The following is a 13801-nucleotide window of genomic DNA, read 5'->3' on the forward strand; positions in this document are numbered from 1 at the left end:
ACAATTGATTTTAAGCCATTGAAATGCAATCATTAGTGAAAGAGAACTTATTTCGCTTTATGCACATGGTGTCAGAGGCGCACACGCATGTGAACAGAGCGCGAGAGTATTTATCAGTTATTTTTGCCTCTTTAGAGGCCTTGAACAGTTAAATACACACACTTGTGCGTTAAAATGTCTGTTTATGCAAGTATCCTTACAAACAGTAATTTAGGTATTAAGTGAAAACAAACAGCTCAGAAAGAAGACGTGTAAACATATATAAAATCTGGACAGCTCTTAAAGTTACAGCAGTCTAACAACAGAGGCAGAATCTCTCACTGCTCTTGACTAAATCACATTGCAACTTTAAAAAGTAGACATGCATTTCATTTACACAGTGAAGAATATGCAGTGTTTACATTTTATTACTTTATACGGTCACATTTCTTATTCATTTGTTCTAATGTAGTTTTTTTGTCCTATTGCTTGTAAATAGTTTCTTATTCTTATGCCATCGCTGTTTATTTGTCTTCAGTAAGCTTGAGGTTTTTTTAAGCTAATAAAAGTTAATATTAGTTTGTGATATTGACTCTGGTAACAAGAATTATGAAATATCTATCAAAATTTTGAGCTTACAAAAACCATAAAGCAAAAACAACTAAATTGGGATATGTATATATATATATATATATATATATATATATATATATATATATATATATCACTGCCATGAGATAAAAAAATACTCATATCGTGATAAAAGATTTTGGTCATATCGCCCATCCCATTCCATAATATGGGGAAAAATACTACAACGAAGTAAATGGCTACCGTCAACTGTTTAGTTAGCAACATTTTTTCAAATATCTTTTGTTCAACATAAGATATTCATACAGGTTTGGAACAATATGAGGGTAAATAAATGACAATTTTAATTTTTATGTGAACTATCCCTTTAAGGTACAGTCAAATGTACTATGGTTCAGTGAATTTTTTCGGTTAAATCAAGTCATTTCAACAGTATCAGTATTGTGTTCAAATTTGACCATTTTTTTTTTTTATTTCACTACCTACCTTGAAAGAAATGCTATAAATTAATGTTTGAGATAATTTTTTCCATAATCTTTATTTAAACAGTTGGTATTTAAAGTTTTCACGTGACAGTACTTTTGGATGAACAGCATTGTCAGTATGACAACATATCAGTGGTTAGGGCTAACTAGCAGCATAATGTCATTAACATTACACAATAATAACACTGATCATACAAATGAAAACTCACAATGGAGTTATTCCCTAAAATACAGTTTGTGTAAATTTAGAAACCTGTTATTAACTTTAATATTTTAAATACCTTAATAAACAGTCAAAGTTTAAGTTATTTAAATAAACTTTTCAAGTGCAAATTACAACATTACCATGTATTTCCTTATTGACTGTTAACATGTTTAGAAAGGTCTGAGGTTTAAATAACATTAACCAACAAAGACGGATCCTAGCATTGAGGTTGGCATCATTATCCTAACTCTTGGTCTTAGGAGCTGCAGTCCATTACGCTTTCTGGCCAGTATTGGTCCTGCATGTAGTGCTCAAGGTTGTTGTTGTGGTTTGAGGTATGGTCGGTGTTCGAATCCTGGGACAGGATGTCCTTTTCCCACTGGTCCTCTACCAGTTTATACAGGTCCATGGCAGCACAAGCGTCCTCTACAGAGCAGTGACCCATTCTTCCAGACTAAAAGAAATATCCAGTATGTAAACATCAAGCAGCAAGTAAAGAGAAAACAGTGTTTCCCACAGGATTTTGTGAGACTTGTGGCGGCAGGTGACGTCATATTTATGACGTCATTGCGTCAAGTTTGCGTTCAGACGAGTTTTGTCAGTTCAGATCTGATACTCCATAAACTCACATACTGAAGTACAACTGAATGCCCAATAAAGCCGTTCACATGATATTTTCTGTTGTAATACATAAAACAAGTATAAATAGTAAACACGACCCATTAAAGGGATAGTTCACCCAAAAATGAAAATTGTGTCATCGTTTACTCACCCTCAAGTAGTTCCAAACCTGTCTTTGTTCTGCTGAACACAAAGGAAGATATTCTGAAGAATGTGGGAAACAGAGCACTTCTGGGGCACCATTGACTTAAATTAGTATTTTTTTCTTCTTCTATGGAAGTCAATGGTGCCCCAGAACAGCCTGGTTACAAACTTTCTTCGAAATATCTTCGTGTTCGGCAGAACAAAGACATTCATACAGGTTTGGAACTACTTGAAGGTGAGTAAACGATGACAGAATGTTAATTTTTGGGTGAACTATCCCTTTAATACTACATGTTAACCAGGAATCACTCTCACTATACTCCTTAAATCCGGATTTATAATCGCGACATCGTCTGATAAAATCAATATACATCTAACTTACACCTAAAAAAAAAAGCAACTATATGCGGTGGTTTTGGCTATATTACTGTTTTGTCTCTCATTCAGCACACTGCCTGCGTCTGAGTAACAAACTATGCGCATATTAACAGACGAATTATGTTCATATTTAAAAGTGCAAACAGTCAGTAAGTGACAGGTGCTTGGAAACACTGTTTTGTAAATGATTTATTGACGATTTTGCTGCGTTACGGCCAACAGAAAGTGCTGCGGTCCGCCCAGGTAAAGTCTATGTGTGGGAAACACTGACATACATACACCAAGTTTGATGTTCCAACTTTATCTCATGAAAAAACCTGATCTGCTACCCAATCTTACCTGTATGATCCTATTGAGAAGATTCCGAGACAGTTTCTTCAAAGAGACACTGCATCTAGTGGAGGCGTTATACAACCCTCGCAGCAATCTGCAGGAACAGGTATCCCTAATCATTTGTGGTGGGACGGAGATGTCAAGAACCTGGAAATCATTAAATAAGGCATGGCCCACAATAATCTTCCCTGTGAGGATGTTGACAATCTAAAAAAAGACAAAAAGCACAGTGTTATAGCTAACAGTAATTTATGGTCTTCAACTATAAAATTGTTAAAAAGTTAACATAATGAAAATACAAATAGAATATTATCTAAATCAAACACTGAATATAATAAAGATAACAGAAAAAAGATCATGCAAATTCGCTTAAATTTATTTTAAAAACTATAATTGATCAAACTATCATTTATGTTACAGTAAATTATATAAAAATGAACAGAAACGAAAAATTTATTTTAAAAAGTAGAATGTACCATACTTAAAAATAATTATATATTTTTTAAAATGTACTATTATGTGTTAATCATTTAATTTAAATGAATCAATATTCACAAAAACTTCAGCTTAAATAATATTAAATAAATAGCCTATATTTTTGGTTAAAAATAATAATAATGTATTTAAAAATAAATAATTTTGACTGGAGAGTAAAAATATTGGCAGGGCAAGTAAACAGCTGAACTAATGGCTTGGCTGTACCGGCAGGGGAAAAATTCCTTATTGTCCAAAACTACTACACAGTATCAAATTAAGGAGGCGCATATACAGTGCCCTCCACTAATATTGGCACCCTTGATTAATAGGAGCAAAGGCGGCTGTGAAAATAAATCTGCATTGCTTATCCTTTTGATCTTTCATTCAAAAAATTCACAAAATTCTAACCGATCCTTGAAGTAAAACAATTTGAAGTGGGGAGAAAATTTCAGGATGAAATTTTTCTCCAATGAATGTTAGCCACAATTATTGGCACCCCTAGAAATTCTTATGAGTAAAATATCTCTGAAGTATATTCCCATTCATATTCCCATTTTAAAGTACACCAGTGTGACTAGGAGCATGAAATTGTCCAGCCATGACTTCCTGTTCCACAGGATTATAAATATGAGGAATACAAAGGCCAAATTCCCTTAATCATCCATTACAAGGAGTAAAGAACAAGATTGTTGAGCATCACAAAATAGAAAGTGGCTATAACAAACCCACCAGATGAGATAAAAACAAAAGTACCCCGTGTCCACGGTTAAATATACTGCTGGATCTTTAATGTCGTGGGCCTGTTTTTCTGCCAGAGGTCCAGAACATCTTGTTCATATGCATCATGGATTCTATCAAATACCAACAGATAAAAAAATCAAAACCTGACTGCCTCTGTTAGAAATCTTACAATGGGCTGTGTTTGGATCTTCCACCAGGACAACAATCCGAAACAAACACAAAAATGGGTCACTGAGCACAAAATGAATCTTTTACCATGGCTGTCCCTGTCCTCTGACCTGAACCCTACAGAAAATGAGTGGGGAGAACTGAAGAGAAATAGCACTAACATGGAGCTGTGAATCTGAAGGATCTGGAGAGATTCTGTATGAAGAAAATGGTCTCTGATCTCTTGTCAGGTGTTCTCCAAACTCTTCAGGCATTATAGGACAAAACTCAGAGCTGTTACCCTGGGAAAAGGACGTTACAACGATTGGGTGCCTATAATTGTAGCCATCACGAACTACAGAAAGCATTTATTTCACAATGAAATTTCCCCCCCACTTTAAATTGTTTTACTTCAATGATAGGTTGGAATTTTGTTAATTTTTTGAATGAAAGATCAAAAGGATAAACAATGCAGATTTATTTTCACAGCCGTCTTTGCTCATATTTACCAAGGGTGCCAATATTAGTGGAGGGCACTGTAAATCCACCTGAACAGAAACTTATATACAGTGAGCGCAGTTATATATAGCGCCTCCTCACCTCATTCTGAGCGTCTTCAAAAGCCACTGCCTGTTGTAAATGATGTTTCCTAATGCCACTCCATCTTGTGCGGTAGTTTGTGACTGGATGCCGGGGTAAAATATATTTATCATACACAACACTACCATAATAATTTACTATACTACAGCGTGCCACTTCACTACACTTGCCCCCAGGTCCAGTGCCAACCATTTCACAGTCCATAGCTACAAGGTTAGAGTGGTCTATTGCCACACATGGCGAACTCCTGCCACTAGTGGGAGGACTGGATTCAGACGAAAAGCCACTGTCCACCTCCCAGCTATCACCGAGAGGTAATGCAGACTCCGCTTTAGCAGTCAGTGCATGAGGAGTTATTCTGGGCCTTTTGAATTGCACATGATTTGACTGTTCAGATACAGAATCCAAAACATCTCTGTGTTTAACACACTCCGTCTTGCTTTCCAAAAGCTCTTCTGACTTTCTTTTCTTTCCTCTTTTTTGTTCAACTGACACTGCATGGAATTCAGTTGTGGATTTTTTCAGTTTATTCTTTTTCCTTTGTCTTTTAACTTGATGAGAAATAGTGCTCGTTTCTTTGTTGGTGGCTGACAAGGTATTTCGGTCCACACCATTACTGGTGGAGTATCTCCAAGGTGAATCAGACATTATGTCACCACGTAGCTTTACATCTGTCAAAAAAGAAGATTCATTTGTCAATCAAAGTTACAGTATCTGTGTCCTTATAGAGCTAAATGACAAATAATATCCAAGATACAATGTGAAAAAATAAGACAGTTTGCAAGTTACTAAATTACGATACATGAACAAAGTTATCTCTATACTTGACTACATAATCCATTAAGGAAAGGAGACAGTCTGAAAGAGCCAATTATTTACCGCTTTTTATATTTAAATTGTGATCGTGACCATTCAGTACAGTCACTTAGCACTGGCTAACGTTAGCTAACTTAGCCATTCAGCAAAGAAACAATAACATAATCTTTTATGTTAAGTCGCGTTTTACATTTAATGACAACACAACCCTAAATAATATTACATTGGAAAACATTCCAGCAAAAACGCTTATTAGCGTTGTAATACTTAAATAATTTTACATATTAGCTTATACCTCTGCGTACACGTGGATCCGTTGAGAAGCAGGGCTACGAGAACATGCCGAGACAAGCCCCAAATCCCGCGATCTGATTGGCCGGTCTGTTTTTACAGTATTGCACTCTGATTGGTCAAAACAAATGCCAGCGCAGGGGTTCTTGGTTGAAAATATTGATGTACAGTACTGTTGTTTTGTTGCTGTGTAAATCAATGTGTGGGCTGCGGAATTACGATAGAGACCGGTTTTATGAATGGAAGCCAACTGATTTAGTAGCTGAATAAACTGCTAAGAGATAAATAGCAATACAATCTGAAGGAATTTGACAGCTAGCAAGATATTAAGTTCAGGCATAAGCAATAGATTTACAGTCTAGATACAAAATTCATCAAAAAGGTTATGTTTTTTTATTTCACTATATTAATGCGATTTTGTAATGAATTTTAACATATAGAACTCTGTTTTAAGTGTTTGTAGTCTAATTGTGTCTGGCATTTTATTAATTAATTTAAATCAGTTTGATCATGATGATCTGTATGTTGTACATCTTTAATCTGAATCATCTGTAACATTGTGCTTGTTTATCTCTTTTATTCCCAGAGGCACATCAGAGCTTTTCTTGATCAACAGGAAATCAAGGTATTTTTTCACTTTGAGGTCCCTGATGACAACAATAAATATTATTAACAGGAATGATCATCCAAACATGAAAATTCTGTGAAATATTCACTATAAAACCTGTATGACTTTCTTTCTACCAAGTGATTCAAAATGAAAAATTATAAATAAAATATTGATTGATCTTCTTATGTTGCCATTCGAATAGCCCTGCTCGTGATCACAGCAAGAACTCCACATAGATGCAGTGTGTTCTCAGTCTTCAAAGTTTATTGGAGATAGACACATTTATATACTGTGGTTCTCACATGATATACAATTCAAGGAAATATTACCCTCTGATTTATAAAGTAGTTTGCTGTAAAAGGTCACACAGCATATGGACAACTTTGTTCCTGAGCAAAGCAGATATGAAATAACAGTATACAGTTCACTTAGTGGTCATCTAAAGCCCTTTTATTTTCAGGATCTGGAGCTTATTAGCTTTAAGAAACATGAAATTATCATGAACTATTCTTCAAAATCTGCAGAAAGAAAGTCATACAGGATGGATGGAGCATCATGAGAGTGCCTGCATATTATCATGCAAAACAAGTGGCTCTCTTGTCCCCACTAGATGGCCTTGTCCTTCTACAAACCACAACTGTTCACTTACACTGATTGGATGGACATGGGCCAACCTCCCGAAATCACTACTAATCCTCTTAGTGACAACAAAACTCTTACTCGCCCAATCCGCTGCATCTCTCCAGTGTGCCCACCCTTTTCTCCTCTCTCCATTTCCCCTCCCCACGTTTATGAACCCACTGTGTGGAGAGATTGTAATCCAAGTGGATTACACTGTAAATTGGGTGATGGAGGATTGGATGCTCTGGAAGTGAATCTCAGCTGCAGCAGTGTGCTTGCCATTTGCTTGATTTATATATTATAATTGGGATTATTTCATGCCAAGAATCATGGAACTTTGGAGAACATCTTTCAGGTGTGATGTTTTGTGGATGATGTGATGGAGAGCACATATTGATATCATGTTCACCTGAGTTCAACACGAAGAAAGAAGGACCTAATGATAACATTAAGTGGATTACTTGGATTATCGGTATCATCCTGAATATGAGAAGCGTTGATTACTCCATGCAGCTCAATGAGAGTTTGAGAAGTTTCTGGAAGATCTGAGCATGACTAGGAGTTCACTGACGTGGATCATCAGGCCCTTCATGAACTTTTCGATGTGCAAGCACCTCAGTTGATGAGGTGCTCGGAAGGGTTGTAAGAGACGTTTGAAACCATTTAGGCCAGCATGAATGGAAGTGAGTGGAATGGACGTTGGATTTTCGGCATCCAAATGGAGTAGTGGATTCTCAGGACCTTCTTCTCATGACAGATGTGGCTCTTAAGGATAGATGTCAGCATCATGTATAACATCAGAGGGTCTTCTTGGGTCACATGCTTCATGGTCTACACAGGCTGGCTGTGTATCTTTACACATGCTCAAATGAAGATTCCACCAGAAACGTAAGATTGACTTTCATTTCAGTTGTTTAGCACCTTCATTTTCAGGTACCACTGGTTTGATTTTCTCTGCTGATGTTTTTTGTTTCCTATGTGTTACTGTTCTGTATTATTCAGCCAATGGTTTTGGTAGATGCTTGTAAAACAAGACAGACTATTTCAGGGTCTAATTTGTACTGTTGCGACTTCAGTTCCGTGCATATTAGAAATTCAAATGAGACAGGAAGAGAAATTGCTCTGAGAGTTGTGTGATCATTTTTAGTAATTCCCTGATTCCCTGAGTTTGTTGAGGTGTAAAATTCAGTTCTCACGAGGCTTGGAAGTCATTCAGTGCAATAGCAGATGGCAGACACTTCTCGACATACGTAAGCAGCAGTGAAAAAAATATTTTAAGGTGGAAACGGAAAGATAATTTGGTGATATAGCCATAATTCTTTCATAAATTACCAATACCGAAAAAATATATTTATATAATTATTATATTACTATAAATATACACAAAATAATTAAATAATCGCTAATAAAATATTTGAAAAAAAAATTCTAATGCTTTTTTAAAAGGGATAATTCACCCAAAATTGATAATTCTGTCATCATTTACTCACCTTCATATTTTTTCAAACCTGACCTTTCGTCTTCTGTGGAACACAAAAGAAGATATTTTAAAATATGTTGGTAACCAAACCATTGTGGTGACCACTGAATTCCATTGAATGGAAGATGTATTGAATTGAATTTGGGTATTCCTTTAATGTTGTCACAATTCTGGCCCTACAATACCAAACCATGTCAGATTTGTTTCATGAACTTCTTTGGTTATTTTTTCCTGACATTGTCATCTAGCAGGTTAATGTTCTGGCCTGAAGTGGTACTGCTTGAGCAGATACTCTCATACCATTAATAATGCCTTCTGGAGACCAGCCAGAGACACAAGCTAGTTCACAGATGGCCATACAGGCCAGGTTCTGTGCACACAGGAAAATCACAGGATTTGAACCCTTCCAAGAGTGCCACTACTAACATTATTCTCATGCATTATAATTTGACTTTTATTACGTGTACAAGTCCCTGCTGAGCATGCCAAGCATATTTCATAGCTTTGGGAGTGCATCTGTGTTTTAGGGATTTATTGCTAAAAACAGTTTTATCTTGGCCTTAATCCTTATATTTATTTTTAGATTTTTAGCTTTATATAACTACAACAATTCAAGGACAAATTGTTCTGTTGTAACACCAGTCCATTTTAAAAACTCACCAAGGCTGCATTTAATAAAAAAATGCAGTATAAAGCAGTAATATTATGAAATATTATTGCAGTTGCAAATAAGTTTTCTATTTCAATATATTTTAAAATGTAATTTATTTTTGTAATAATAAAGCAAAAATCATTCTAATATGCTGATTTGCTGCTCAAGAAACATTTATTTTTCAAAAATTTTAAATAATTTTTTGAAGAAGAATGTGTTACTTTTTCAGGGTTCTTAAATTCTAGAGAACAGCATTTAAAATATAAATCTTTTAAAACATTATAAATGATTTAATGTTAATTTTGATCAATTTAATGTGTCCTTGCTAAATAAAAGTATTATTATTATTATTATTAAATCTTACTGATCCCAAACCTAAATATATTATACAGCACAACATTACAGTATAATTTTATTCTTAAATTTTGCTTATATGGGGAAAAAATATCTCTCTGCTTCATTGTCTGTTGATTTGTTGTTGGCTTCCCAGGGATTTCCCTTGCTGTAATAGTATCAGAGTCCTCAACATTGCCAAACTATTAACATAATTCCTCAGCCTCCCTGATGATCCCAGACTCCTTCAGGTCAACTGAGATGCTTCAACATAAGACTGATGACAGACTCAGTTCAGCCTTAAGACAGACTGACCTAGAACTCACATCTTATTACGACAAAGTGCTGACAGGACTCTTTATATTTGTTATTTTGTGCATTGTACATCAAGAATGACAGGGATGTTTCATTATATACAGTATATTTGTGGTCTTTATATCATTTACAGTGACCTCATATGTACTTTTTTGATGGTTTGTGTTTAGATAGGCTTTCGTTTTTCCACAATCACTGTCAATGGTCAGAGATCAATAGATTACTTGGAATCCTATGAAGTGATTATAGGCCACCTGCAGACTAAGACAACTATATTTATAGACTGGCAGCTAGGGGGTTTATTTAAAGTAAATGTAAACATTTTTAAAATAATTTATTGAGTTTATCAGGGTAATTTCAAACATTCAAATAAAATATTGGTTGTGTACACTAATTTGAAGGACACAGTTGGTGCTGATTGACCTTTTTTGTAATTCTAGGGTTCAAAAATGGGCCATCACCATTTCAGAGCAAATCAATGCAATTGCATCAAAATACTCAGGCGCTGCGCTATTACAAAAGGTAAATATCAATAAAAAAATGTACATTTTCCTAGACGTTTTTAGTTATGATGACTGTTTTTGGATGCTTTATTTCATTTAGGAAAACTGTTTGCATATATTACTAATAAAATTATTCCAGAAAAGCAAAATGCTAAAACTGTTCTCTCTGTATGTCTAGAAACTCAAAGATGTTGAGCCCATCATTAGAATAGAGGATGTAGATGGACCACGATTAGTGCTGGAATTTGCAGATGAAATCGAAAGAATGCTTGGCAGCAAGATGAAATCTGTGAAGGTCGGTCTAAAGTGCTCATTTTTATATTGTCCTTATTTTTTAGACTGATGTTATTTTATGAGGAGCTTTGGTTTTAACTTAGAAAATGAGTTCTCTTTCTCTTTGGCCACAGAGGCTCGCAGACACAGCTGAGGATGCTGACCTGTATCATGAGTATAATTCATCTTTACAGGTAACAAAATTGGAATTTGGTATTTAAAAAAATAAAATCTGCAAAAAATGTAATTTATTAAATTCAAATATCATTTAAACAAATAGTTCATAAAAAATAATATTATATTACATATTAAATATTAAATATATAAATAGGCAAATATTGTCTATTTATGCTATATATATTTTTTTTTTGTCAGTTTGACTACTTTAATGCATTATTGGTGAATACTATGGATGAAGAGGGAAATTTCATTGAACTTGGAGGTGAATTTCCATTGGAAGAGAATGAACATTTCAACAAGCTTTCAGTCAACACTTTAATGAGCGACATCCAAGTTCCCACTAATGTCTACAACAAAGGTAAGGTAGAAATAATGAGAATCACCATGGGCTTTGTATCTGACTTAAACAGGATGTTTCAGCAATTCAAAAACACACTTTGTTATTTTGCATCTTAATTAAATCAAATAAACTGTGGACACAATAAATCTGTCAAGTTCTGTCATAAAACTCTGTGGTGCAGTTTGATAGCTTCTAGCTCAATCTGACATAATGACATGGGTATTCACAAGGCGCAGTGTGCTTTGGAAACTCTCCACCTTCCCCAGCTCCACCTGTATAGATCTGCTACAGGGTGATTTAATGTATGTTATATAGGGGGGTTATTGGATATGTGTTATATGTGCACCAGCAGTATTTCTTACATGCTTACAGCAGCATGTCTGTGGATGTATTTGCAGTAGCAAGTCTCGGTACTCGCTCTGCCGCAGGAGCAGCAGCGAAGCAGATCTATTCCACCAAGACCAAACACATTAACATTGTCATGTACATTACCATGCTAAACTCTCCGAGAGTTGTCATGACAGAACTCAAATTACAAGGTCAGTCTATATAAGTCAGTCTATATTATAAAACTTAAAACACTTGATGGCGACTACTTATTTGAGTGCTTTATATGAGGGTTGCATTTTCACGGGGTGAATTAAATTAGAATCTTAACAATTTTGTGCAAATACAACATTTAAACTTTAAGAAATAATATCAAACGTCTTCATTTGCAGATCCAGACATTCTTAATGGAGTGTACATGTCAGAAGCCTTGAACGATGTCTTCATCAGTAACTTCCAGAAGGATCCCACGCTCACTTGGCAATATTTTGGCAGCTCATCTGGCTTCTTCAGACTCTATCCAGGTTTGATCAAATCTATTTCATCAACATTTTTTAGTATTGCTCAGTCCTACAACTTGAAAGAGAAAAACTGGACTGTACGTTCTTAAATCTGCATTGTCAATGTAAAAGATATTTAGTTTTGCTTATCTTTGTGCTTTTCAGGAATTAAATGGACCCCTGATTCTAACGGCGTAGTTTCTTTCGACAGCAGAAACAGAAATTGGTGAGACAAATTAAAGCATTTGACCTAAAACCCTAATAGCTTTTGTTATCCTGCGTGTCTAAGTGCTTGGCAATGTAGTGAAGTTGATTCAGTCATATGAAATAAAAATTTATGGCAGTTGACTTGGATACATCAAGGTCTTTTCCTGACACGGTGTGCAGTGCAGGATTATCTGTGTGGATGCCACCCAAATGTCTGCTTGTGGCTATGGTAACACAGCCAGTTAGGCCCTGATCTCACCAAAAGACTTTAATCTCATTCTTAAGTGGTTAGCAGTTCAACGGCCAGGTTAGTAGGACTGACACAGGCTCCATATGTGACTGTTTATATAGAAGCAAGTGAATCTGAATAAACACACCTGTAAGAAACACTGTCCGTTTGAAACAAGAAGATTGGATTTACACTGGTGTTACGTTTTTTTACTTTCTTGACTGTCTTGCCCTAAAGAAAATCATGTTTCCATGTTTTAGACTTTCGGCCATACTTGATATAGGTTACAGTAAAACTGAATATTTATGTGTTTGCATTAAAATGCTTAAAATTTATTTGATTTTAAAGATATGATAACCCATCATTTCAAGCATACTATTTTTTTTTTTTTTTTACCAGAGAGATGTTTAATGTCATACCAAAAAAAAAGTTTATATGTAAAAAATTTACTGTTTTAAAAATGTAAAAATATACTGTTTTAGTTAAACAAAATATTTTATAATAATACAGACTAATAAGAAATAGGCATATTATATATCTATATATCCATGGTATCTCTATGTTGTTTCACTAAATAAACACAAGCTTAGAATCATATTTAATGTAGAATGAATTAATTAAATTCATTATTTTTAAATTATTTGGTTTTTAGAAATATTTTATTAATATTTGTACAAAATCAGAATTTTATACAAAAGTATTATGTAGAAACATTTTCTTATATATTTTAACTGAAATATTTTAACATTTTAAGGACCTCTATTAACCTTCTTAAGTGATTATTTAAACTCTCTGATCAATGTTTTGAATCAGTGAAATGTACTGATTCACGGAATTGATTCAAACTTACCTATTCATACACATTTTTGTACTGATTTTTAAATTATAGAACACTTCTGTACCTTAACACTCTCATGCAATACTCATATTAACTGTAGTCATAATAATCAAATAGAAAAACACATTAAAATCATTGCAGAGTCCACAGTGTTGCTTAATTTCATATGTATTGGCAGAAAGATCATCACAAATATATTGTGAATGTTTGACATAATGTCCAAATTGGTAACTCCTAGAATAACTTATCATTCAGTATTATTATAAAGCCTTTAGCATAGCCCTCCATAAAAAACCCAATTTAGAGGTGTCCTGGGTCATTTTCTAAGAAAATCCTCTCTCTCGGTCACAGGTATATCCAGGCTGCCACCTCTCCTAAGGACATCGTGATTGTAGTTGATGTCAGCGGCAGCATGAAGGGTCTTAAAATGACCATTGCCAAACACACTATCAACACTATCCTGGACACGCTCGGGGAAAACGACTTTGTCAATGTTATTGCAGTAAGGGCACGCTTTGTTTTCCATTTAGCATCACTTTATGGTTTGATCAGCATTGTAAAATATGTTTTTGCACCTCCTTTCTT

General features: G+C 34.8%; 2 protein-coding genes across 4 annotated transcripts in view; one reads left to right on the forward strand and one right to left on the reverse strand.

Annotated features, from left to right (window-relative positions):
- Window positions 1-892: 892 nt before the first annotated feature.
- Window positions 893-6109, reverse strand: LOC306868224 (apoptosis-enhancing nuclease-like). The gene is made up of 4 exons (XM_079414307.1): window positions 5813-6109; window positions 4702-5372; window positions 2743-2943; window positions 893-1714 (listed from the first exon to the last, which is right to left on the reverse strand). The coding sequence occupies exons 2-4, from the start codon at window positions 5347-5349 to the stop codon at window positions 1517-1519; spliced, it is 1047 nt and encodes a 348-aa protein (XP_079270433.1). The 5' UTR covers window positions 5350-5372; window positions 5813-6109; the 3' UTR covers window positions 893-1516.
- A 1108-nt stretch (window positions 6110-7217) lies between these two features.
- The window catches only part of LOC306868366 (voltage-dependent calcium channel subunit alpha-2/delta-4-like), a 28120-nt gene continuing 21536 nt past the window's right edge, over window positions 7218-13801 (forward strand). For 2 of the 3 annotated variants that reach the window (XM_079414466.1, XM_079414467.1), the window contains exons 1-8: window positions 7218-7927; window positions 10260-10341; window positions 10501-10617; window positions 10730-10789; window positions 10971-11133; window positions 11835-11966; window positions 12108-12168; window positions 13568-13718. In XM_079414466.1, coding sequence (XP_079270592.1) covers window positions 7797-7927; window positions 10260-10341; window positions 10501-10617; window positions 10730-10789; window positions 10971-11133; window positions 11835-11966; window positions 12108-12168; window positions 13568-13718 — 897 coding nt within the window. In that variant the 5' untranslated portion in view covers window positions 7218-7796. Of the gene's footprint in view, window positions 7928-10259; window positions 10342-10500; window positions 10618-10729; window positions 10790-10970; window positions 11134-11513; window positions 11655-11834; window positions 11967-12107; window positions 12169-13567; window positions 13719-13801 lie in introns of all 3 variants that reach the window. The other variant, XM_079414465.1, reaches the window with a different exon arrangement.

This window comes from Barbus barbus (assembly GCF_936440315.1).
Source record: "Barbus barbus genome assembly, chromosome: 50".
Lineage (NCBI taxonomy): Eukaryota > Metazoa > Chordata > Actinopteri > Cypriniformes > Cyprinidae > Barbus > Barbus barbus.